Consider the following 23,560-nt stretch of genomic DNA (forward strand, 5'->3'; position numbering starts at 1 on the left):
TAGTCACTGCAGAAAACTGTAGATCTGAGTGTAACTCTACTCACCACAGCAGCACAAAAACAGATTACAATTCTTCTATTCATTTTCCCTCTGCAGTCACAGTATCAGCTTTTCTCTGCCAAGTGGGTAATGGAGAGCAATATAACATACAGTCATATGCAAAAGTTTGGGCACCCCTGGTCAAATGACATTTTGTTGATTTTCTAAGTGGAAAAAAGTAAATACATACTCTACAGGCCAAAAAAATCTTAAATATGGCATTTCTGCAAATATAGGCCTTATATATATATATATATATATATATATATATATATATATATATATATATATATAAATATATATATATATGTGTGTGTGTGTGTGTGTGTGTGTGTGTGTTAAGTTTAACAAAGTAAATAGATACAATTTTAAGTCATAGCTTTTTCATAGACCATGGTTATGCTGTTTCCCCACAATATGTAAAAATGAGCAAAAATACTATAAAGGTGTACTTTCTCACTTAGAAAACTGACAAAAGGTGGCATTTGACTTTTTGACCTTTGAATAGCACTGTAGGCCAAACAATCAGTTACACAGGATGCTGCTGGCTAATGAGCATCTGGAAAGCGCTGAGCATGATAAACACATTAGAAAGTTTGGTAACAGGTTTTACATCTTCAGACATCAATGAGACCAGCTAAAAGTGGTGTTATGGATGTTAAAAAAGACATCTGTAAACACCCCATTACATAAGCATTTGACAGTAATCAGCATAACAGCAGAATACATGTTACACATTGTGGCAAAGAGATCTTGGGGTTTCAGTAGCAATGGCAACAGCAGCAATGCAATGAACATTCAGGACAGCACAAATATACACTGAACATAGACAAAGGAAATCTTCAGATCAGCCACTAAATTACTTTACTTAGCTTTGGCCAAAATATCATTCTCCTGATTGACAGATGTAATATTATAAATATCCTTACATTAACAGATTACTGTCTAAATGTAACCGACATTCTAGTGATCATCATATCATCGCTGTCAGAACATGACCTCAATATCTCCAATAAAGAATCTTCACTTTTAAAGAAAATACCTTAATAACATTCTACATAAATTAGGGAACATTTGTTCTTGTGACATTTTCATGCAACATTAAGGAAAGCATTTTTTAAAATTACATAGAAACTGAAAAAAAAAAACATACAAGTTTCGTTCTGACAGCGATGACATCCTCTGATAATCAGACTCAAGTTACAGTACTCTATGATCTAAAATACAATCATTTTGACCTAAATCTGAACAACACTGTTGCAGTATTGATGACATTATAGCAGGTTATAGCAAGACATTCCTTACAGCATTGACTTATTTCACATTTACCTTTTTTATTGTAGGTTAGATAGATTTCTGTTATCCACGCACAATCAACTTTCCCTTTCTTACTGCATTCACTGAGCTGCTATAACAAGACATATAAAAAGAAAATATATATTACCAAAATAAATACACTTATACTCTCTGAAATAATTCTCTTAAAAATAGAAAATCATATTTGCTGTATATCTACACAAAGTGCAACTACAAATAAAGATTCATTTTATTGAGGTTAAATGGTGAACTTCAGTCCTGAAACTCAACTTAAGCGGCACCCATATTAAAAAGTATAGTACTATTAAAAAGCAATAGGTTGGCCCTTTAAAAAGATATTAGGGAGGAAGTGCTTAAAGCATCAGGAGAGCAAATGACCCCGCCACTTGCTGTATTTGCAATGAAGTTGAAAGAAGGGTTGGAGCTACATAATGTCCTCTGCAAACTTCATGAGTAGACCATATGACAAAACTAATAGTAGCCTGAAAAGGCATGTTTAGATGCTCTATGGCTTCCTTTACATTGTTTCTCTTTGTAAACAATGCCATTAAAGAAGATGGAATAAGGATGTAGCTCCTTTCATGGAATCTTAAAAATCTAACTTCAATGTGTACAGGAGAGTACACACTTCATAAAATGGCTTTTAAAATTGCAGAGTGTGGCTTTTAGTGAAGGTTTGATCTCTACCCTGAGGAGCCTTGCTTCATATATATATCTTGCTTCAGTGCTTAAACAGAATGAACTGTTAAATATGTTGAGGTCATCTTTTCAGTGCTTGTTAAGGGGTGTGCTTGCAAACAAAGGGAAATTTTTAAAGGTGCAAAACATTTACTATGAAATATCCACTCAGTCAATATCAACCCAATAATCCATTATCTCCCCTGCTTGCCTTTTATTGCTCATTTTCAATATTGTCTAACATAAAACATTCACTGAAAATGGAAGGGATGTTGACTGGATCTTAAGTGCACTGACCACATCTATCCATGACATCTGTGTTTCAATACATTCTGACTCTGAATGTGTCCAGTAAAGCTTTTCAGCTCTGGGACAATTTATATATGTTTCATATGTAGAATTATTACTCTAATCATTCAGCTGGCTAAAGCACATTTTGAAGACAAACTAATTCTTATTACTGAGATTATTCATATATTTTCTGACAGTGCACCACAACACAGTTACAGCAGTATGTCCAATAGGAATTTAAGTTTAAAACGTCTACAGCGTTTATCCATTGTTTGTTCTACAATTTAATAATGTCACAATCAAATAAAATTGCACGTATATGGCACAGTAGACAGTGTTTACCCAATGTAACACACATTAAAATAATCTGGTTTGGTTTAGAGAAGTATACTCCACTATGCTTTCTGGTGCTTCTCTATACACACACACACACACACACACACACACACACACACACACACTAAATCCACACAGATATACATTCACACCTTATGGCTAAGAGGATTTATGGTATATTTTATTTTTGTCTGTTTTTTTATGTGCTGAATGAATGTTGAAGACAGACTGTTTTTGCCAGTGGTCACCGATGGCTGAAGTCCTAAGGGTCCATTTCACTGCCAATCCTGTGTGGATGAAAAAAAAAAATTAATAAACAATCATAATCGTGTTACCCCTTTCAAATTCTCAATGAACACATTCCTGCATCAGGATATACAGGGGTTAGACAATGAAACTGAAACACCTGTCATTTTAGTGTGGGAGGTCTCATGGCTAAATTGGACCAGCCTGGTGGCCAATCTTCATTAATTGCACATTGCACCAGTAAGACCATGTGCATCCAATGGTTCAGACATTGTATCCTGAAGGTGGTGCCGTGTATCAGGATGACAATGCACCAATACACACAGCAAGACTGGTGAAAGATTGGTTTGATGAACATGAAAATGAACATCTCCCATGGCCTGCACAGTCACCAGATCTAAATATTATTGAGCCACTTTGGGGTGTTTTGGAGGAGCGAGTCAGGAAATGTTTTCCTCCACCAGCATCACGTAGTGCCCTGCCCACTATCCTGCAACAAGAATGGCTTAAAATCCCTCTGACCACTGTGCAGGACTTGTATATGTCATTCCCAAGACGAATTGATGCTGTATTTGCCGCAAAAGGTGGCCCTACACCATACATATATATATAAATAAAAGTGTTTATTGTTTTCCTACATTTTACAAGTGGGAAAGAGCACTTGCCAGTCCATATTTCTGCAGTAACCTATTACTATATGTTGGGAGACTAAGCAAATCAATGGACATTCTGTGAGTGCTACAGGACCTGTCTGAGAACATTGGTGTAACTACTGTACCTAGCAGTGGGGAACTGTTTTTATATATATATATATATATATATATATACTTTATAGGTTTGTCCAAATTATCCAGCATGTAAAGTATAAGTAACTTCTCATGAGAGGTTTCCGAGAACTAGGATATTTTGTTCTCTTCACTGATTAGAATTAGAAACTGATTTAACCTGTCTGGTAACAAAACACAAAGTAAAATATAATTTTTTTTTTTTTTACAGTTTGGAAGGTTCTTATCTTTCTCCACAGAACGAATCAGCAGTTGAGGCTCATGTTTATGGTAGCTACCTCTAAATCTAAGGCTGTGCCATAACTACGACAAGGCTAGACTACACACCGCATGATTGGCAGACAGAGTTTAATTAAAGGCGGGAGGTTTTTTCTTGTTTCTTCTTTTTACTGAGGTACTGGCTGAGAGAGTTTTTTTTTTGTCTGAGAATATACATACATACTGCTGACAAATAGCAGAGGTAAATTTAATTAAAATTTAAAAAATTAAAAATAATTAAATGATTCTAATTTAAAAATACCATCTAGTCTTCATCATAAGACTGAAAGTCATCATGAAGTCTGTCTGACAGAATTAGGACAACATGGGGGGGAAAAAGGGAAGAGGGAATGTGATAGAAGTGGCGAGTGTGGTGAGATAATACATATCACATTTCAAAGGAGTAGGCAGTGTGTATGTGTGTGTTTCCTTGCCTTTTTTGTGCCCTCTTGAATGATTTGTGTCCTATTGGTTGGAGGTAAGAGATTTCCACACAGTAGTTTTAGACATTTCATCAGAGATGTTAATATCAGATGGGTCAGTCCTAGGAGAGGAGAGGAGAGGAGAGGAGAGGAGAGGGGAGGAGAGAAAGTTAAGGGAAACAGAGGAAAGGAGAACACGTTATGAGGAGGGAGAAGAGGAAAACAAGATGAAAGCAGAGGACACAAAAACAAGGAGAAGAAGGGAGGAGAAAACAGTAGAGCACAGTTGAGGAGAAACAGCAAACAAAAGACAGGAAAAGAGGGAAGTAGATGACATGAGGAGAAGAGTTAGGATTAAAAAAAAAAACTCTAGGGTGTTACGGTACTTCTTGTGATACAATTTTTACTGTAGGTGTATTTGAGTAGAAGAGAAATATTTACTTGGGGTCAGGTGTCTTAGGAGAATGTAGTGTCTTGCTGCTCTCCATCGGGATCTTCACAATGTCTTTATCTTCTCCGTCAGAGTCATCAATTAACATCTCCTGTGACTCTTGCTATGCACGCACACACACACACACACACACACACACACACACACAGACTTTTCAGCATTTAGGCCATCTGCATTCAAACTACTTAAGCTGTTGGACAAATGCAACTGACAGGTGGTCATTTGAGGATTACTGAGGTGTATGACATGTTTCTGCTGTAGTACCTCTTCTGCTTTTTTGGAGGCATCATCTAGTTTCTTCTTTTTGCTCTCAGGCATGAGGTCATCTAGGTAACTAAGCTCCCGTTCAGTAAAGCAGAAATCCAGGAGTTTCCGAATGAACACTAATGCTAGCACCTGAAATACAACATTTTGTTATTATGCAATTCATATCCATGGGTTGCTATCACAAGATTTTTTTTTTTTTTTAGTGGGGTCACCGAATTGGTGATTACTGGTTGTAGAGTTCAGCACTACTGTTAACAAATTGGAAAAACGCATACATTTATCTCATACACAAGTCACCTCCCTGCATTTGAAAGAGTCTAACAATACTCAAAAGTACAGATTCCACGCTTTGCCTCTTTGTGTCAGAGGCATAAAGAATCCCACAGTGTAGCAGAATGATAAGAAAAAGATCATTAGTCACATTAGCATTTTTTAATTATAGAATCTAATACAAAATTGTTAGCACATATTTCTCATATCATTTCCTCCTGACTGAATTCATACACAGATCATATACAAGCTTCAGTTTGTCAGTCTTTTAGTGTATAAGATACTTCAGACACAAGCCACATTCTGTTCTCTTATTCTTTTCCACTTGTTTACAGGGTCAATTCTGATTCTGCTCTCCCTGCACCCTGAGAGTGTAACACATTTTTGGAGAATAATATTTTATCTCAAATGTTGGCCTAAATTATTTCTATGGTTTAGCATATAGTTTAATAGTTGGTAGATAATAAAAATAAAAAATGTATCCATGCTGCAGCGAGGCAGAGGCAGAATCACAAATGTCTCCCTACACCCTGTATAAGACACAGTGTTGGTCATAAAACCATTTCTGCACTCAGTGCATTATATTGTCTAAAATATTTTTGTGAGCTATAAATTTTATGTTAACATCCAATTACTGACTGTTTGCAGTATTACTAGTTTTGTTATCTGTGATGTGCACTATGTAGGGAGTATGGTGCCTATTTTGAGATATGGTCTGAGCTCCTCTCACATAGATGAATAGAGCTTTGTTTACAAACATATGGATAAATGGGTAAATCTATACTTATATACTTCTTTAATTGTAATGTTTAATGAGGACTAACAGTGTTTAAAACACACCGTTTTTGTGTGCTTGTGTAATGAGCAAAGTCCCAAATATGGTGGTTAGTCTACACTACGATGTCAGCTGCAACCCATCAATAATTTGAAATCTTCAGTAGTTTGTGACAATATCAAGAATGGACCAACAGCAGTTATTTAAAATGAGGAGAAAACACATGAGGTTCCTGGAAGAAACAGAAGAGTAAAAGGGGACTTAATGTCAAGTCTGATTTGTCATCCTAGAAAAAAGATATTAAGCTCTATTTCCTGTTTTGTTCTTCCCTATGGGATTCTAATAACATGATTTCTGCGGGAGACTCCACATGTTAATTGTTGTACCATCATGGGGAATACGATGGCTGCAGGTGAGGTCTTGATGATCCACAGCAGCACAAGGCATGTGAGCTGAGTCACAGTGAATAGGTGAACCTTCCTCAGGGGAACGTGACGCAGGTAAATAAAATCTGGCTGGTGCTTTGCTGGCATCCCAAACAGCTTCAGACGGTCAAAGAACTAAGAGATAGAAAGAGAGAGAGTCACAACTATAGAGAGAAGTAGTCTGTTACACAATCCCTGAGTGTAGAGAGAGAAGCAATCTGTTATACATATTGCTGAGTGTTGAGTACAGGTGGGTGCCACAAAAACAGACCTCACTATGTTTGGGTAAAGTGTTGAGTACCTGAATGCCTTTGAGGGAGGAGACACCCATATAGAGGAAGACTCCATACAGCACCGGCATGGGGATGAACTAAGGAAACACAAACAACACATTAAACCTTAAAAGTTCCTATTATTTTTTAGGACTTCAGCATCATGTTTTAAGGTCATGCAGGTGACATGAAAAACAAAATGGTTAATTCCATATAAGAATGAGTTCTATTTTTATTTCTTAATTCTCCATCCAATTTTCTCTATGCTATTACGTGAAGCCAGCCAATATATCACAGCTGCTAATACAACATCATTAGAGCTCCGCACAATTGCAGGAGAAAACTAAGAGGCCTAAACAAACATTTCTTGAACTCCTGACCAAATGTGATTTATCATATATGGTCATTTTAAAATAATTACTGTTCATGCAATATTTTATATATATATATTTTTATAAAATAAGTGTCTAATTTCTTTTTTGAATACTGGTTGCTTAAAATATGTGTATGTATTTTCAATTTACAGTCTTCAGTGAGGTTTTATTGAAAACATCCACGATGAGTACCTGTAAAGCACCAGTCATGAACACTGAGGACCCCATGAGAAGGAAGATAACTAGGCCAGTCAGCCTCTGCTCTCTGATGCCCAGAAATCGAGGCTGTTCTCCAGGGGCAGCACTTTCAGACTCAAGCTTCAGACTGTTCACATGTGAGATTGACAGTACAGTTGCTGCCACAAACCACGGTAAACCCATTACAGAACATACAGCCAGCATCACTCCCACCATCAGCAGGTCCAAGTGGTACCCACAGCCTTTCTACAGAAAGGAACAAATATTTGAATTATAGATTTGACCAAAATATTAGTCTGAATCAGCATTTTATTTTTCACAATGTCTCGCTGTGTATTCAAATTCACTGCTATATATTTAAGTGCAGCCAATTAACCTACTTAACAAATATAGATAGCAAAATAGAAAAATAAAGAAATACATAAATACCTCTTCATCTGTGAACCTAGAATGCATGTACTGTATCTGAATCATAAAGTCTTACTAAATCAGATAATAAATCTAGGTAAATTGGGATGAGAAAAGGGCACATTCTGCTTTGAATTTATGCTTGTATATAAATTAAACCTAGAGAGTTATAAAGTCTGTAAATCCACAGACACTAAAACACTAAGTTTGTAATAGCAAAGAATTTGTTGTCAAAAATATGTTGTCTCTCACCAGTAGTTTGTGCTCTTTGCGGTTGATGATGACAGCAGTGATCTGCTGGTCCATGAAGATAAGTATGGTACAGAGTAGAGCTGGTATTGCTGCTGCTAGTACTGTCCACCATGGGTTCCGGCCTATTGGGTTAATTACCCAGCCACGGTCATCCCTCGTTGGCTACAACAAAATAACCACAAACACACTTTTAAACCTTATTCAATGTTTTATACTGGTTTGTTGTATTTATGGTAGTTGGGAGTGTTTTTTTTTTTTGTAGAAAAATTTCCCCTTGCTAATCTGGAGTGAGTGTGTGTGCGTGTGTGTACCTTGAATTTGCTGGGCACTTGTAGTTTTTGGGATGGAACTCCAATAGCATAGTCAGTCAATACCATGAGGACAATGGTGAGGAAGACTGCAAAATCACTGATCACAGATCGCACCTTCAGATACACAAAGATGCGGAGAGAGTATAGTTACTACTCCCAGCTACAGACTAAATAAATGTTTTTCTTATACAAGCTGTGGGAATTCTGACCAATCACAGGTGTACCTCATGGGTGTCTTACACTATGTTTGGATGAATCCAGATGTCAAAAACAAACTGTCAAAAATCACGAAGACCACTCAGTTCTCAGCCTCATTGACAAGTTTGAATTTGAACTAAACTGATCCTGATAACTGATAAAACCTGCTCTGTAAAACACCCATTGCTATACGATCAAAAATGCCCTCTAACCTTAAATGCTTAAATGTATAGAAAAAAAATCATGTTATATGTAGAATAAATACAGAAAAAGTTCAATTGTTTAAATTGTATATTTTATAGTTTTATTGAGGAATATAAAAAATTATTGCACTTACATCGCTACATTTCTACTTGTTTTAAACAATATTTTTAAATTCCTCTAGTAAATAATTAAGCTTATTTCAAGACAATGCATATAAGTTGCTTTGTTCGAAACATGAAACTCTTTGTCAAAGGATGTAAAACATTTTCCTTAGATAACATTACTCACAATAACTACAAATATCTAAACAGTCATTTAATACTACAGTAATCTTAGGAGATAAAAATGTTATTAGATTTGATCTATAAAAGAATATATATTTCTTTTAATTAATTGATTAATTTTAATTAATTTCAGCATAATTTTGCAGTGCCAAACATCACTTATGTATTTATATGTTCTGCAAGTTATATGAGTGTGTGTGTTTTCAGTCTTACCCGTGTTGGAAAATATCTGCTGGTCTTGAACTGTTTGAGGAAGGCGGACAAGAAGAAAGTGGAAAAAAACAATATAGCTGACCAGAAGAGTACATCAGGTGTGTAGGGACCATGATGACCACAGGCTGTCCCAACAAACTGCCCATGCACATCTAAACACTCCTACACACACACACACACACACACACACACACACACAGAATGCTTGAGCTGAATGCATTGACAATACAGTTGGTAGAGGTGCTGAGGTAGCAGAATAAAGAAGATTAGCTCTGAACATGCTTATTATGAGGGAGCAGAGAGATGTTACTGTCCTGCAGTTAGTACACATAGATCCCTATTCTTTCCACATGAACACCATTCATGTTATAATGTTCCATCTAATAATGTCCATTATTTACTAACTTTATTTATTGTTTATTAAAATCTTGGAATTCAAATCCTATGACTGTGATTTAAAATAAATTGATAATGAATTAATTAATTGTTAAAAAAACAAAACACCTCATAAAACACAGATCAGCCCATCTCTAGTCTTTACTGTATTAGTTGCTCAGGAAAAATATATGTATATTACAACCCCCCTCCCCCCTCAAAAAAAAAAAAAAACGAGACAGACTTCTATGTATTGACCAACTCTCATGTCTCTAGGCCTTACGGTTTGGGCTGTGCGATGCGTTTTAAGGCAGAAAAATAAAAAGAATGATAATAACAAATTAAAATCCAAACAAACACAAAAGGGTTTCAAGAACTTTATGCTCGAACCCCTAAAAATCACAATATCCCAGGTTGCAGTGATTTATGCCTTTCACTCCTGTGTTTCATAATATCCGCAGGATTTTTTAAGCTTTGTTCTTTGAGCTGTGCTCAGTGTGATGCCTAAGTACAGTTTGGTGGAGAATTTGAGCTGCTGTTACCTTCACAGTGAGGTTGCTCCAGGGGACGGCTGGTGCTGTGATGTTTCTCTCACTCCAAAGAGTCAGAGTCTTATTACTGGGGTTGTCAGGTTCTGCACATTTACAGCTGGGATCAGACAGACAAAATACAACTTTAATAGCAGTGAATGTTTACTGCCACTTCATATGCATACAGAATGTCACAATTCAGAAAATAATTTAGTAGTTAAATCATTTTCATATGAAAAACATGTATACTTTCAGTGCTGGCAATGTGAGTCATTTCAATATTTACATACAATTAAGGAATGTACCAGAATAACACAGAGCAAGTAAACTGTAAATATAATACAGTAAACAATCATTCACATGCTTTTTATGTGACATCACAACACAACTACACAGTCTGGTGCACTGTGCTCAGTCATATTTTAGTCTTCTAAGTCAAGAAAAGCAGGCCTTAGTCCAAAAGAACATTTGATTCTGTAACAAAATTTGTTTAAAACAAAATCAAAATGCTGTTACTGTAATGAAAATAATCCGCACCCTATGAACCAAAACACACTGATTTTCTTTGAAAGCTCAACTTGGGATCTAATAAGATGTAATTGTGGGTATTTTTGTGCTTACTATGCAAGTGTTAGCTTATCCAGGTCACTGTGTTTGTTGATGGGGTAAAGTTCTCCCAGATGAATGAGTTTCTCCAGGGCTTCGTAGATGAAGATGAGGCAGATGAGGGAAGCAAAAGCCTCCTCCGTGAAGCGGGTGATGTAACAGACCAGAGAACTGGCATCCGTAGCAACCAGGATGAAACACAGTAAGGCTGTCCAGAGACCAATACAGGCTCGGAGAGACAGGTAAGACAGGTTGTAGTCTCTGTAGAGAGGAAAACAAGGAAGAACATGTAGTAGAGATTATAAATATTGGTGTTTATAGATTATTTCTAGTCACAAATGACCCCACTCCAACTTCAACTGGTGCTTGGCATTGGGCATGGTGATCTTAGACTTGTCAGCAACCTTTCTAAAGCATCTTGCCCCATTGCAACTGGTCTTCTATAGGGATTATTCAAGTTGTGTGCATACAATTAAACATGTATCAGCAATTGAAGTCACACATTAAAGTAGACAAAGTCACTAATTAAAAAGGTGTCTGCATATTTTGGACATGCAAAGTATGTTTTTCATAATCTTAAAATAGTTAATCTTAAATCTTAAAATGTTTCCGAAACCATGTACTTAAATTTAACATTTAACTGGTTAGGTGATGTCTTTCTGTTGGTCAGGTGTAGTGCCACTCACTTGCAGAACTTGAAAAGGATTTTCTCAAAGACTAGGACAGGTCCAGTGCTGCCCAGAATAGTGAGAGGCTGTCCAGCAAATAGTGAATACACCACTCCAGTCAATGACGCGCCAAACAATGACTCAATAGCGCTCTAACAGTAAAAGATAAAGACAGAAGAACACAGCTGAGTGCTCATAATGCTTGGTTACAATATAATTACAGTGTGCCTGTGACTGAAGCGTGTGTGTGTGTGTGTGTGTGTGTGTATCCTCACAATGCGTCCCTCTGTGGCTTCCCCCAAGAGTCCTCCGAAGGTAATAACTGGAGACATGCAGGCACAGTAGAGGAAGAGGAAAGATGCCACACACTGCAGACTCAACCCATCTCTAAAATCACTCAGATAAAATGGAGCTTTCCGCTTCACGTCCAGAATCAAACCTCCAAACAACCTTCACATGCATTGAGGAAAGAATTCCATATAGTTATGTATCCAATTTTATTTTTCCAATTTTCTATGCTTTCTATTCTAACAACCAATGACCAACGGACCAATTAAAATGTTCCACAATAATTTGAAATAAAATTTCTTTACATTATCTTCCATAAAATTTAAGAACCTTTTTGATTTATCTTAAATAGTTAAGAGATGGCAAATTTTTTGTCAGAAACAATATTTAACAGTTAGTGGCAATTTTGCAGACAAGATCTATGTGTGCTGCCAGATTATGACATATGCACATGATTACACACCTCCCAGTTCTTTGTAGTTCTGGTCCATGGTGTTCTCCATGTGTTTCCACCTCCACTGGAACAACAGTCCCATTGGGCACTCCAGGCATCTTCCTTTTCTCCTGCACCAATCACAAAAATTAACCAATTACTAAAAAACCATGAGTAAAATGCCAGAGGGAAGACTAGGATTTGATTCCTTGCTTGGGAGAAAAAATAAATAAATAAATAAATAAACACGTACTAACATGTACTGTGCAAGACTCTTATGCTATATTTGATTACGCCTGAAAATAGTTGTAAGTCACTTTTGATAAGAACATCTACTAAATGGCATCCACTGAAGTTTGTAACAATTATCACTACAATAAATTAATTTTAATATGACTTTATATTAATAAAGCTATTGCGTGAATCTTCAGATAGATTGATTGCTGAAAGATAAAACTACATAAAGCAAATAAACTAAGCTAAGTCTAGCAAACACTAATAGATTTTCAGGGATTTAAGTATTCTGGACACATGTGGCAGCACTTAACATATTTGTGAACCTTTTTTTTTTTTTTACCTCAGAACCAGAAAATAAACATTAAACATTACATTTAGGTTACAGTTTCGTGTGTATGGATGCATAAGCACACCTGTGAGGGTACAGTTTTGGGTGGCTCAATACGGATGGAGGGGTCCCACTCTCCTGGTGGTAAAACGGTCACCTGATCCAAAAACTCATCAATACCTGCCAAAAGGTCACTCCGGTTCTTTGCTTTATATGCTACATCATGAAAAATCTAAACATCAGAGAGGAAGAGATCACAAAATATTTAAAATGCATTTAAATCACAGTTAATTTGTTCTATTACTGAACTATCAGCCTTCACTCTACCTCATCGGTCATAATAGTAGCCATCGAGCGACCGATCTCATGATACTGCTGAGCTTTTCCATCGGGCCCAAGAAGAATGAACATAAACCTATAAAACAATAGTTTAATTATAATGTTAGACTGAATTATTCACTGAATTAGGAACATCTGCCTTTTATTTACACTCATTGTCCACTTTATCAGCTCTACTGGCCATACAGTAGCACTTTGTAGTTCTACAATTGCAGACTATAATCCACCTGTTTCACTGCATATATCTTATCCCCATTTCTACCTTCTGTTTAAAGGTCAGGACCACCTTTGCATGTATGATTTAGGTGTTGGATCATTTTGAGCACTGCTGGGGCACTGATGTGGTGGTGATGTGTAGTGTGTGTAGTGCTGGTATCAGTGTATAAGACACTGAGTTGAAACACAACAGAGCTCAAGAGAAAGAGTAAGAGGGTTATTCATGAGATTGAATCCACATTTAAATACAAATATAAATTTAACATACCTTCTAAACTTAAAAGTAAGGATGCTGTATTTTTGTTTGTTTGTTTGTTTTTTTAAAGAGATGCTGTGTTTACATTGCCTAATAATACTGCTAATACATCACTAGGATCTGGAAAATGTGAATTTTGGAAGGACGTTGTGGCCAAATTTGGTAAAACCATTTAAAAAATGACCACGTTACAGTTTCCAGATTAATCACATGCATTTACGTTTATATTGACAGCACTAATATAAATAGTGTCTATGTCTAGGTGACATGATATCAAAATGTTTTTCAACAATATGTTTCACTGTGTCATTCAAACACATACGCTTTCTGTAATTTCTGTATACCTGGTTGGTATGGGTACTTCAGTAAGTCCAGTTAGCAGTACAGCTGGAGAGAGGCGGACAAAGGCCACAATGGGTCTTTCCAGAAACTCCAGTTCACCCACCAGCACATTGGAAGCTTCAGCTCCAGTAGGGATTTTCTTCATGAAGTGTGTATCCACCTGAAATAACAACAAAACTTGTGAGGGACTCCTGTTAAAACTTTATTCACAGAACTAATGCACGGAGTCTATAGGTAAATTGCCTAAACCAGTGTTTTTTTTACACAAGATATCACCCATTATGAAACCAAAATATCATACAAATACATCATATCACAGATAATATAATAAAAGGTGTGAGCCTAGTAATACAATGGCATGGATGAGATCAATGAGCTTTAAAAGTAGGTCTGGGTCAACATCTCTTGTTTTTTAATGGTACTAGCCTTATAGGTTTTGCAAGTACTAAATAAAATACTTCACCAAATGAGTGGGGCATTTTTATTTTATCTGCAGGCTAGCATTGTAGCATGCTTCTTGGGCTTTGGGGTTCCAATACGCTTTGCTGTTGATTTGCTCATCCATATTTTTTCAGATATTTAAGTTAGTATTTGTCTATGAGAGTATTTCTCAATGTTAATTTTATTTAAACAAAATTTAGAAAAATCAGACACATGGTCATCAAACACATAAACATTACATTTTTAATTATTCAATAAATATTGCATGTATTACATTTTCAGAGGTCTTCTCATGTACCACCTCAGGGTATGGTTCACATACCACTGTTTAAAGAACCACTGATGTAAAGGTAATGAACTAAAATCCAAAACTGAACAAATTTTTTTGCTGTTGAATATTCTGATAAGGAGATTAAAATAGCAATTTTCATTCAATTTGTCCTGAGCGACAATTTATCACAATTGGACAAAGGCCTAACCTTTGAGTATAACTCAGCACACAGTGAAAGTGCACCTTTTATGTGACCTATGATGAGAAGAAGCATAGCTGAAACTAATAACAGCAGAAACCAGTGTGACGTACAGTTGGATTGCTGGCAAGTTAACAATTGCCTAATGTACAGACAGAGAGTTCGCAAGCTAACCATTTTCAGTGTAGAAATTCTCGGGAAAAAAAGTTGCTATTTTTTACAACGTATCACTTTATATGTTACTTGATTTCTCCATTGCATTACTTTTATTTGACATGTGAAGAATCACATATCACAGATCTAAAAATAAAAATAGGAATACAAGTCACGCATCAGTAGGCTTATATCAGTACCCTTTACAACCAAAACAATAATAAGCTCTCACTATTCTGAGTAAGCATATGTAGTTTCTTGGGGAAAAATATGAAAAGAAGCCTCATGCATTTTCAATAGAGTAAAGGAAATAACTGTAGTGTAAGTCCTCTGGACTTAACTGCTACTGTGTGCCTCCCCTATAATACTATAGTAAATCAGTGATGGCTAAGCAACATGACTGAATGATGGTATAGTGCATACTGCAAATCGATCTCATAATCCTGTCAAGTTCATGTCATTTTTTTCCTTAAGCCAGATTTATTTCAAACAATAACTGAAGATGGCACACACAGACAGACTCACATTCATTCGTCACAAACAAGCCGCAATACCAGGACCTGTGGCCAGGAGGCACTGTGTTTGAGCAGGATTTTATAGCGCCTGCTCCATAGTGTGTGAATGTGACCTACATGTTATAAAGGCAATCAATAGAGTGAGTGTATATACAGCGAGTAACTAGAAGCAAAATTCACTGTGTTTATTTCTCTTCCTCTGCTAATTCTTTATTAATCATTTTCCTTATCCTTTCCTTATGTAGTGGTATTTATTTTCTTGCTGTCTCAGTCGCCTAGGAGCAGATTTAAGGGCATTGTTTATTGTGAGGGAATGATCGGTTGTGATGTGGCATTACTTTTCGTCTTTGTCTATTTCAGTTACCTAGGTGAGGATTTAATACAGTACCATCATTCCAAACACACTTTAGGTAATGAGCCTTATGCACAGCCGACATATTTTGCATACTGGTCAGCAGTGCTCAGCATCTCCAACTCTCTCTCAAAATACACCCTCAGTCGCACAGACAGAATGTTTTTGTACCTTAGTTAAATCAACTTGACCATTATCCAGCCCTGCCCCATTTTTCACTTCTGCATTTGGAGGAGGTTGAGGAGAAATAGCAGGTCCTGATGCAGTAGGAGAGATAGTCATAGAAAGTAACAGGCAAATAAAGTAAGAGTATTGTACTGTATAAATTAAAATTATAATTTAGGTTATATTTTGTTGAATAAAATAACACAAGTTATAACAAGTCATAAAAATAGTCATATAAAATAGTGGGAGAATGTTTGAATTTTAATAATATGTTACATAAAACATGCTTAAAAACTTATTAGCATTCTTAATACAATACCCACAAACTAATTTTCACATTTATTTGTTTATTTGTAAATGTGTAAAAGCCTCACCGCTCTTGTCCATGTGTGGCTCACTCTGTTTCCTGCCTGAGTCTGTGAGGGACAGGACCATGGGCAACAAGTTTGACCTTCTCTTATCACTTTGGTGATGATGCCTCTTCAACAGAGCCTCTCGAACCTTCACCCTCACACTGTCGTCCAACTCATGAGCTGCCTCCTGGTGGTCCAGTACCATATCTACAAACACGCGCGCACGCACACACACACACACACACACACACACACACACACAATGGGCTATCCTACAAAGTCAAGCCTCAACTAGGAGCACATTTACAAACATTTTGTCATCACAACCCCCATTTTGGCCTTAAAAATCTATAAAAGCAATAATAATAATAATAAAGGATATAGATAATAAATATTAAATATTAAGTTGATTATAAGAGTTATATTTTTACATGTACCCTAGCATAAATAAACACTGCAACTTCTCCATATTCTGTTTAAAGGGACACTACACACTGCTTTTATTTTATACCTGATTAGTGTCCCCCTCCAAAGAAAAAAAAAAACACAAACACAGCTAATGCAATAAAACCTAAAATATATTACAATAATTAAAAATATATTATTTCAGGAAAATAATCACACTACACAATCACATCATTCTACAATATGGAATAAATCTAAGAGGGTTGAGTTTGTCTACCTAATATTAAACACCGGTGTTTGTTCAGTAGGGAAAGGACTGCAGCTATTGCTCAGCGTTAAACTCCACCTACCAGTACAGTTTGGCTCATGGGCCTCTGTTTCTCATCTCATTATTGCCACACTAGGGTAACATCTGGCACGCTGCAGGTAACTTACATGTAAATGAGGCCCTGTTAACTTGTGTTTGATTTCACGGATATTCTGATCTCTGTTTGTTTAAACTTTGTATGAAAGTCTCATGAATCAGATGATAAAATGTTCATCCAGTGCAGTCATATATATGCTTCCTTTGACACAAATTTGATGGATAAGGGCCAGCAAAGCTTTTTGGGAATGAGCATTCCTTGTGTTACCAATCTCAACGATAGTTTGTATGTGTGTTAAAGATTCAGCAATTGTCATGCTGCAGAATTATAAGGTTTTATGTTTTTTCTTAAGTCATTCTATGAAAATAAACAGTGGGGTTTAAACACTCAGCTCAGTTCAACTCATCCCCCTAGTTAAAAATGAGCGTATTTCAGTCAAATACCAAATAGATATGTCCTAACATAAATAAATAAATTATGTGGCTGCAGCTTAAATGATGAGCTTTTCTATCTTATTAAGGGCAGGTTTACTCAGTGGCATAAGTAAGCATTTAATAAATCTTACTCCAGGTAAACTTTTCTGTTAAATTCTACTGTTATCAAGTTCTACCAATATATTCTTATAACAAGCAAGTTAAAATCCAGACTCTTCCTTAAGCTGTGACTACTGCAGCTCCTTCTATTCTTTCTTTCATTCTCTTTCCCTCCCTCACAGTTCCCTTCCTGCAGTCCCTCAGGAGCTGAGGCAGCAAGTTTGTCTGCCATGCTCTCCATCCTTACTTCCCTCCCTTCTTCCTCTGAAACATAATCAATTTTTCTTTCTCTTGATCTTTCTCACTGTGTAATCTAATCTAGTCTTGAACTCCACCTAGGGATTAGGATGTAACAGTAATTTAGTGAATTCTACTCTCTAATATCAATGTTTAATTTTACTGAGCCTAATTTACCTTTTACCTTACATGCTTTTTCACACTTCCTTAAAGATGTGTCTGACAGTCATGCCACCTGTTCATATTTGTGTGTCTATCAGCTGTGTAGGAGGGTGTATGTGAAATTAGGTTGTTGATATTCTGTCCAACAACAAAGCACCTCCCCCTCCACCAACTCTCACACACACCTCTATCTCTCTCAGCTGAGTCTTGATTAGAAAGAAGCTGCCAGAATTACTGCACTGATATCGAATCTATGGTTACTCCAGTAAACACTCTGTGTATTTGTGTATATGATTTTGTACAGTCTGAGGCCTTTAGTGTTTTAAAATGCAATTTGAAATTTTAACATTCATGTCATTCAATTAAAAAGTCATATTCCAAACCTGAAAATGGGTATTCAAATATTTAAAAGGCTATGGACAACACTATGGACCATGGAATTAATTAATTTTTAAATGCACAAGTTTGATATAGCTAAGGTTAATACTCTTAATTCTCCAAATACTCATTTGATAAGTAAGCTGTTTCTCTGACATCATAGAAATCTATATCTATAACTGTTTATATTAATTATTCCTGACAAGTTATTATTATTATTATTACTGCTATTATTCAGTTATTTTTACATGCAATACGAGACAGCCAGTCAGTAGAGAGGATAATTACATATCTTACGATGCTGATCGTCTTACTTCTGTTATGCATCCTACAAATTTTCTTTATATTGAGAAAAAATAAAATGTGATTAGCTTTTGTTTTTTGCCTGTGCAGTTAATCACACAATCCATGTTAATCATCCAAAGCCAAGATGTTTGCCTCAGATTTTTTTGTGCTGGAGTTACAAGGCTAAAATACAGAACAGATGGGCTACCAAATTATTAACAATTATTGCTCATTTTTACACATCATCATGAGTTACAGTGTCAGAATGAACAAAAGTAAGTTTATTCAACCTCATTGAACAGCTTGAGTGTGTAATTATTTACACACGCAGTTTTGTCAATACTAACAGGTGGTCATAAGCTTACATTATATGATAGCTAAAGCAGCCTTGTTTCTTAAGTGCAAAAAGCCAAATTCTAATACAAAAATTGAGTTTGAGGGTAAAGTGAAAATGAGATTGAATTAGATTTTTGTTTTGTCAAAATGTAATTTCAGCTACCAAATGTTCAATGTATGACCATGGACGATTTTCCCTTGATTCCAGTCTTACCTGCAATCTCCTCAATGGAGTCAGCTCTCATGTCCAGGAGGACAGATCCATTAATGATACAGCTCCGCAGCTCAAACAGACTGTGCAAAGAGAGGGTAGCGACGTAGGGTTTACTCCACCTCTCCCCTCCATCCTCTACATCTTCCTCAAACTTCAGCCACCTGAAATCCATATGCACAGACACTGGGATAAGCTTAATTATCCCTTCAGGGTTTCTTTGCAAGAAAGACAATTTTGCAAGAAATAGTGAACATCTGAGTGTTGAAAACATTCTGCAACATATTTATCAAAGCTAAACCAATCTGTGTAGTATGTAATGGCAGCTCTGTAAAATCAGGTACATTTCAAAATATTCAAATATTAAATAGAATATTCAGCACAGTACATAGGTATCACCAAATGTGTGTATTGTTATATCATAAACATTTAACTATGACCAAACATTTAGCCTAAAGCTCTTTAGCCCTTCCATTCATTTTGAAATGGCAGAGTGCAATTACTGCAGAAAGCCTGTAGATTTATTGGAGCAGTGATGTGGGGAGAAATATTAAATGCTGCACTGTTCCTGGCTATCGGGAAGCAAATATATCATTGCAGGTTTTTATAGAATTACGTTTTTTAACCCCCCTCCCTGGATCACCTTAACGTGGTGGAGGGGTTTGTTTGCGTGCATGATCCTAGGAGCTATGCTCTCAGGTCTCCCAAGGCAAATTGGCCCTAGGTGATGGGCCAGACAAATAGCGATCCATAAAGACCCAGATGAAAAGAACAACAGAGACACAGCATCCCTTACCCGGAGTAGGGTTACCAGGGCCCCTCCCTGGAGCCAGGCCTGGGGGAGGGGCTCCTCAGTGAGTGCCTGGTGGTCAGACCTTTACTCATTGGGTCTGGCCGGGCTCAGCCCGAAGAGCAGCATGGGTCCATTCCATTGTCCCATAGGCCCACCACCTGTGAGAGAGGTAGTAATCCGGCTCTGGTGCACTGTGGATCGGGTGGCAGCCGAGGGTGGAGACCCTGACGTTCTGATCCTCGGTTACTGAAACTGGCTCTTGGAACATGGGATGTAACCTCTCTGGTGGGAAAAGAGCCTTAGCTGCTGCGAGAGGTTGAGAGATACAGGCTAGATATAGTTGGGCTTACATTGACACACAGTATGGGCTCTGTTACCAATGTCTTTGAGAGGGGCTGGATGCTCTTTCATTCTCGAATAGCCCATGGTGAGAGGCGTAAGACAGGAGTGGGCTTACTCATAGTCCCCGGCTTAGCGCCTGTACGTTAGCGTTTACCCCAGTAGACCAGAGGGTAATTTCCCTGTGCCTTCGGTTTGGGGAAAGGACACTGACGGTTGTTTGTGCTTAGGCACCGAACAGCAGTTCAGAGTACCTGGCCTTCTTATGGACCCTAGAGGGGGTGCTGGAGAGTACTTATTCTGGGGACTCTGTTGTTCTGCTGGGGAATTCAATGCTCACCTGGGCAATGACAGTGAGAATTGGAGGGGCGTGATTGGGAGAAACTGCCCCCCCTGATCTGAACCCAATGGTGTTCAGTTAATGGATTTCTGTGCCCATCACACTTTATCCATAACGAACACCAGGATACTCTAGGCTGCATTTCGATGACTGACTTTATAGTCACATGGTGGGACTTGCGGCCATATGCTCTGGACATTTGGGTGAAGAGGGGTGCTGAGCTGTCAACTGATCACTACCTAGTAGAGAGTTGGATCAGATGGCGGGTAAGGATGCCGGACAGACCTGGCAGGCCAAAACATGTGTTGAGGGTTTGCTGGGAATGTTTGGCAGAGGAACCTGTCAGAAAGATCTTCAACTCCCACATCCAGCAGAGCTTCGACTGCATCCCGGGGGAGACCAGTGACATTGAGTCTGAATGGGCCTTGTTCCGGACCTCCTTTGTTGAAGTGGCTAACCGAAGCTGTGACTGCAAGGTTGTCGGTGACTGTCATGGTGGCAATCCCCGCACTTGGTGGTGGACACTCTGAGTGAGGGAGGCTGTCAAGTTGAAGAAAGAATCCTATCTAGTCTGGCTGGCTCAAGGGACTCAGAAGGCCGCTGACGGGTACTGAAGGACCAAGCAGATTGCGGCTCCGGCTATCTCCGAGGTAAAAATTCGGGTGTGGGAGGAGTTCATTGAGGGCATAGAAAACAACTATCGGTCAGCTCCGAGAGAATTCTGACAAACCATTAGGTGACTCAGGAGTGGAAAGCAGTTTTCCACCAGCACGGTATAAGGTGGGAGTGGGGAGTTGTTAACTTCGACTGGGGATGTCATTAGGCAGTGGAAGGAATACTTTGAGGATCTTTTCAATCCTACCAGCACGTCTTCTACAGAGGAAGCAGAGTTTGGGACCCTAAGGAGGGCTTGTTTATCACCCGGGCTGAGGTGGCTGAGGTAGCCAGAAAACTCCTTGGTGGTAGGGCTCTGGAGGTGGATGAGGTCCGCCCTGGGTTCCTCAAGAATCTGGATGTTGTGGGGCTGTCCTGGCTGACATGTTTTTGCAACATTGCATGGACATCGGGGGCAGTGCCTCGGGACTGGCAGACTGGGGTGGTGGTTCCCCTGTTTAAGAAGGAAGACTGGAGGGTGTGTTCCAAATATAGGGGGATCACACTCCTCAGCCTCCCCAGTAGGGTCTATGCGGTGGTACTGGAAAAGAGAGTCCGGTAGATAGTTGAACCTCAGATCCAGGAGAAACATTCTGGGATTCTGCCCCGGTCGTGGAACACAGGACCAGCCCTTTACCCTTGCTAGGATCCTGAAGGGTGCATGTGAGTTCATTCAACCAATCTACATGTGTTTTGTGGATCTGGAGAAGGTATTTGACCATGTCCCTCTGTATATTCTGTGGGTGTGCTCCAGGAGTATGGGGTACTGGCTCTTTGCTACAAGCTATCTAGTCACTATATAAAAAGAGCAGGAGTCTGGATCTTATGGATGGCAGTAAGTCCAACTGGTTTCCAGTCAGAGTTGGACCGGTCCGTTGTGGTTTTTACCTTTTAATCTAGGTCCCAACCCTCACCTATGGTCATGAGCTTTGGGTAATGACTGAAAGAATGAGATTAGGGGTGCAATCAGCTAAAATGAGTTTCCCTCGGGTGTCTGGACTCTCCCTTAGAGATAGGGTTAGGAGTTTGGACATCCGCTGCTCCTCCACGTTGAGAGGAGCCAGTTGAGGTGGTTCAGACATCTTGTCCAGATGCCTCCTAGGCGCCTTCCTTGTGAGGTATTTCGGGCATGTCCAATGGGTGAGTAGGCCCCGGGGAAGACCCAGGACACACTGGAGGGACTACATGTCTAGACTGGCTATGGAATGCCTCTGTATCCCCCTGGAAGAGCTGGAAGAAGTGGCTAGGGAGAGGGAGGTCTGGGTTCCTTTAGTCGGACTGCATCTCCCACGACACCGGATAAGCGGTGGACAATTAATGGAATGGATGAATGTCTCTATAGTCTTTTGACTATAATTACTTCAGTCCAATCTCAACAGTTTGTTCCATATATTTCCAGAGAGATGTTTTTTTGGTTCTGGTATGCCTTATTTCACTTGTAAAGGGCAATCAAACATTTACGTATATCATATATATACTGAATTATTTGAATATACATCTCGTGATGTGTTTGTGGATGGGGTACACACCTGGCAGTCTCCTTCCACTCTGCATCTTTGCCATCTTTAACACAGATCTCATCAAGCTCGGTGAAGAGGTCATGAGCCACATGCTCCTCATCCTCCTCAGTGCCCAGAATAAACTGCACCCTCTGGGATGGTGTATCTGTGTGTGTGTGTGTGTGTGTGTGTGTGTGTGTGTGTGTGTGTGTGGTGGGGGGTGCGCGCGCGAGAGAGAGAGAGAGAGAGAGAGAGAGAGAGAGAGAGAGAGAGAGAGAGAGAATGCACTGAGAATGACTGCATGAATCAATAGCTTTGAGGAAATATGATCATCATCATCATCATTCAGGTTACATAAATATATACAAACAACTTGGAGCAATATATGGTTTATTTTGGTTACATGTCTATGATGAAAATAGTTTTGAAAAGCTCAATGTGTGAAACAGGATATACTCTATGTCTAAAGCACATGTCTGCTCATTATTTTCATTTATAAGGTATAGAGTGGGCAGTAAGTCGGCGCAACATGTAATGTCGCTGTTACACAGTTCCAGGGACCTGGGGTTAGTTAGTAGACTTCCAGTGCAGCGAAACAGACAGTGGTTCTACTCTATTAGTAAATAAAATACCTGTTATACAATCACTAGGTATCAATAATAATAAACAAATCAATGGTAAA

At 38.3% G+C, this 23,560-nt stretch overlaps 1 protein-coding gene across 2 annotated transcripts in view; it reads right to left on the reverse strand.

Moving 5' to 3' along the window:
* Positions 1–359: 359 nt before the first annotated feature.
* Positions 360–23,560, reverse strand: part of slc4a8 (solute carrier family 4 member 8) — a 42,259-nt gene continuing 19,058 nt past the window's right edge. The window contains exons 5-27 of one of the 2 annotated variants that reach the window (XR_010801849.1): positions 22,909–23,044; positions 19,257–19,417; positions 16,363–16,548; positions 15,995–16,080; positions 13,895–14,052; positions 13,067–13,154; positions 12,825–12,971; positions 12,205–12,305; positions 11,729–11,903; positions 11,472–11,605; positions 10,801–11,046; positions 10,192–10,297; positions 9,275–9,436; positions 8,376–8,489; positions 8,065–8,226; positions 7,399–7,650; positions 6,862–6,930; positions 6,522–6,695; positions 5,088–5,219; positions 4,814–4,926; positions 4,385–4,494; positions 2,814–2,948; positions 360–1,447 (exon numbers count right to left, since the gene is read on the reverse strand). Coding sequence is in view for 1 of the 2 variants with exons in the window: in XM_066663549.1 (XP_066519646.1) it covers positions 4,416–4,494; positions 4,814–4,926; positions 5,088–5,219; positions 6,522–6,695; positions 6,862–6,930; positions 7,399–7,650; positions 8,065–8,226; positions 8,376–8,489; positions 9,275–9,436; positions 10,192–10,297; positions 10,801–11,046; positions 11,472–11,605; positions 11,729–11,903; positions 12,205–12,305; positions 12,825–12,971; positions 13,067–13,154; positions 13,895–14,052; positions 15,995–16,080; positions 16,363–16,548; positions 19,257–19,417; positions 22,909–23,044 (2,981 nt within the window). In the remaining variant the exon portion in view is untranslated. Of the gene's footprint in view, positions 2,949–4,384; positions 4,495–4,813; positions 4,927–5,087; positions 5,220–6,521; positions 6,696–6,861; positions 6,931–7,398; positions 7,651–8,064; positions 8,227–8,375; positions 8,490–9,274; positions 9,437–10,191; positions 10,298–10,800; positions 11,047–11,471; positions 11,606–11,728; positions 11,904–12,204; positions 12,306–12,824; positions 12,972–13,066; positions 13,155–13,894; positions 14,053–15,994; positions 16,081–16,362; positions 16,549–19,256; positions 19,418–22,908; positions 23,045–23,560 lie in introns of both variants that reach the window. The other variant, XM_066663549.1, reaches the window with a different exon arrangement.

Source organism: Hoplias malabaricus, chromosome 3, assembly GCF_029633855.1.
Source record: "Hoplias malabaricus isolate fHopMal1 chromosome 3, fHopMal1.hap1, whole genome shotgun sequence".
Lineage (NCBI taxonomy): Eukaryota > Metazoa > Chordata > Actinopteri > Characiformes > Erythrinidae > Hoplias > Hoplias malabaricus.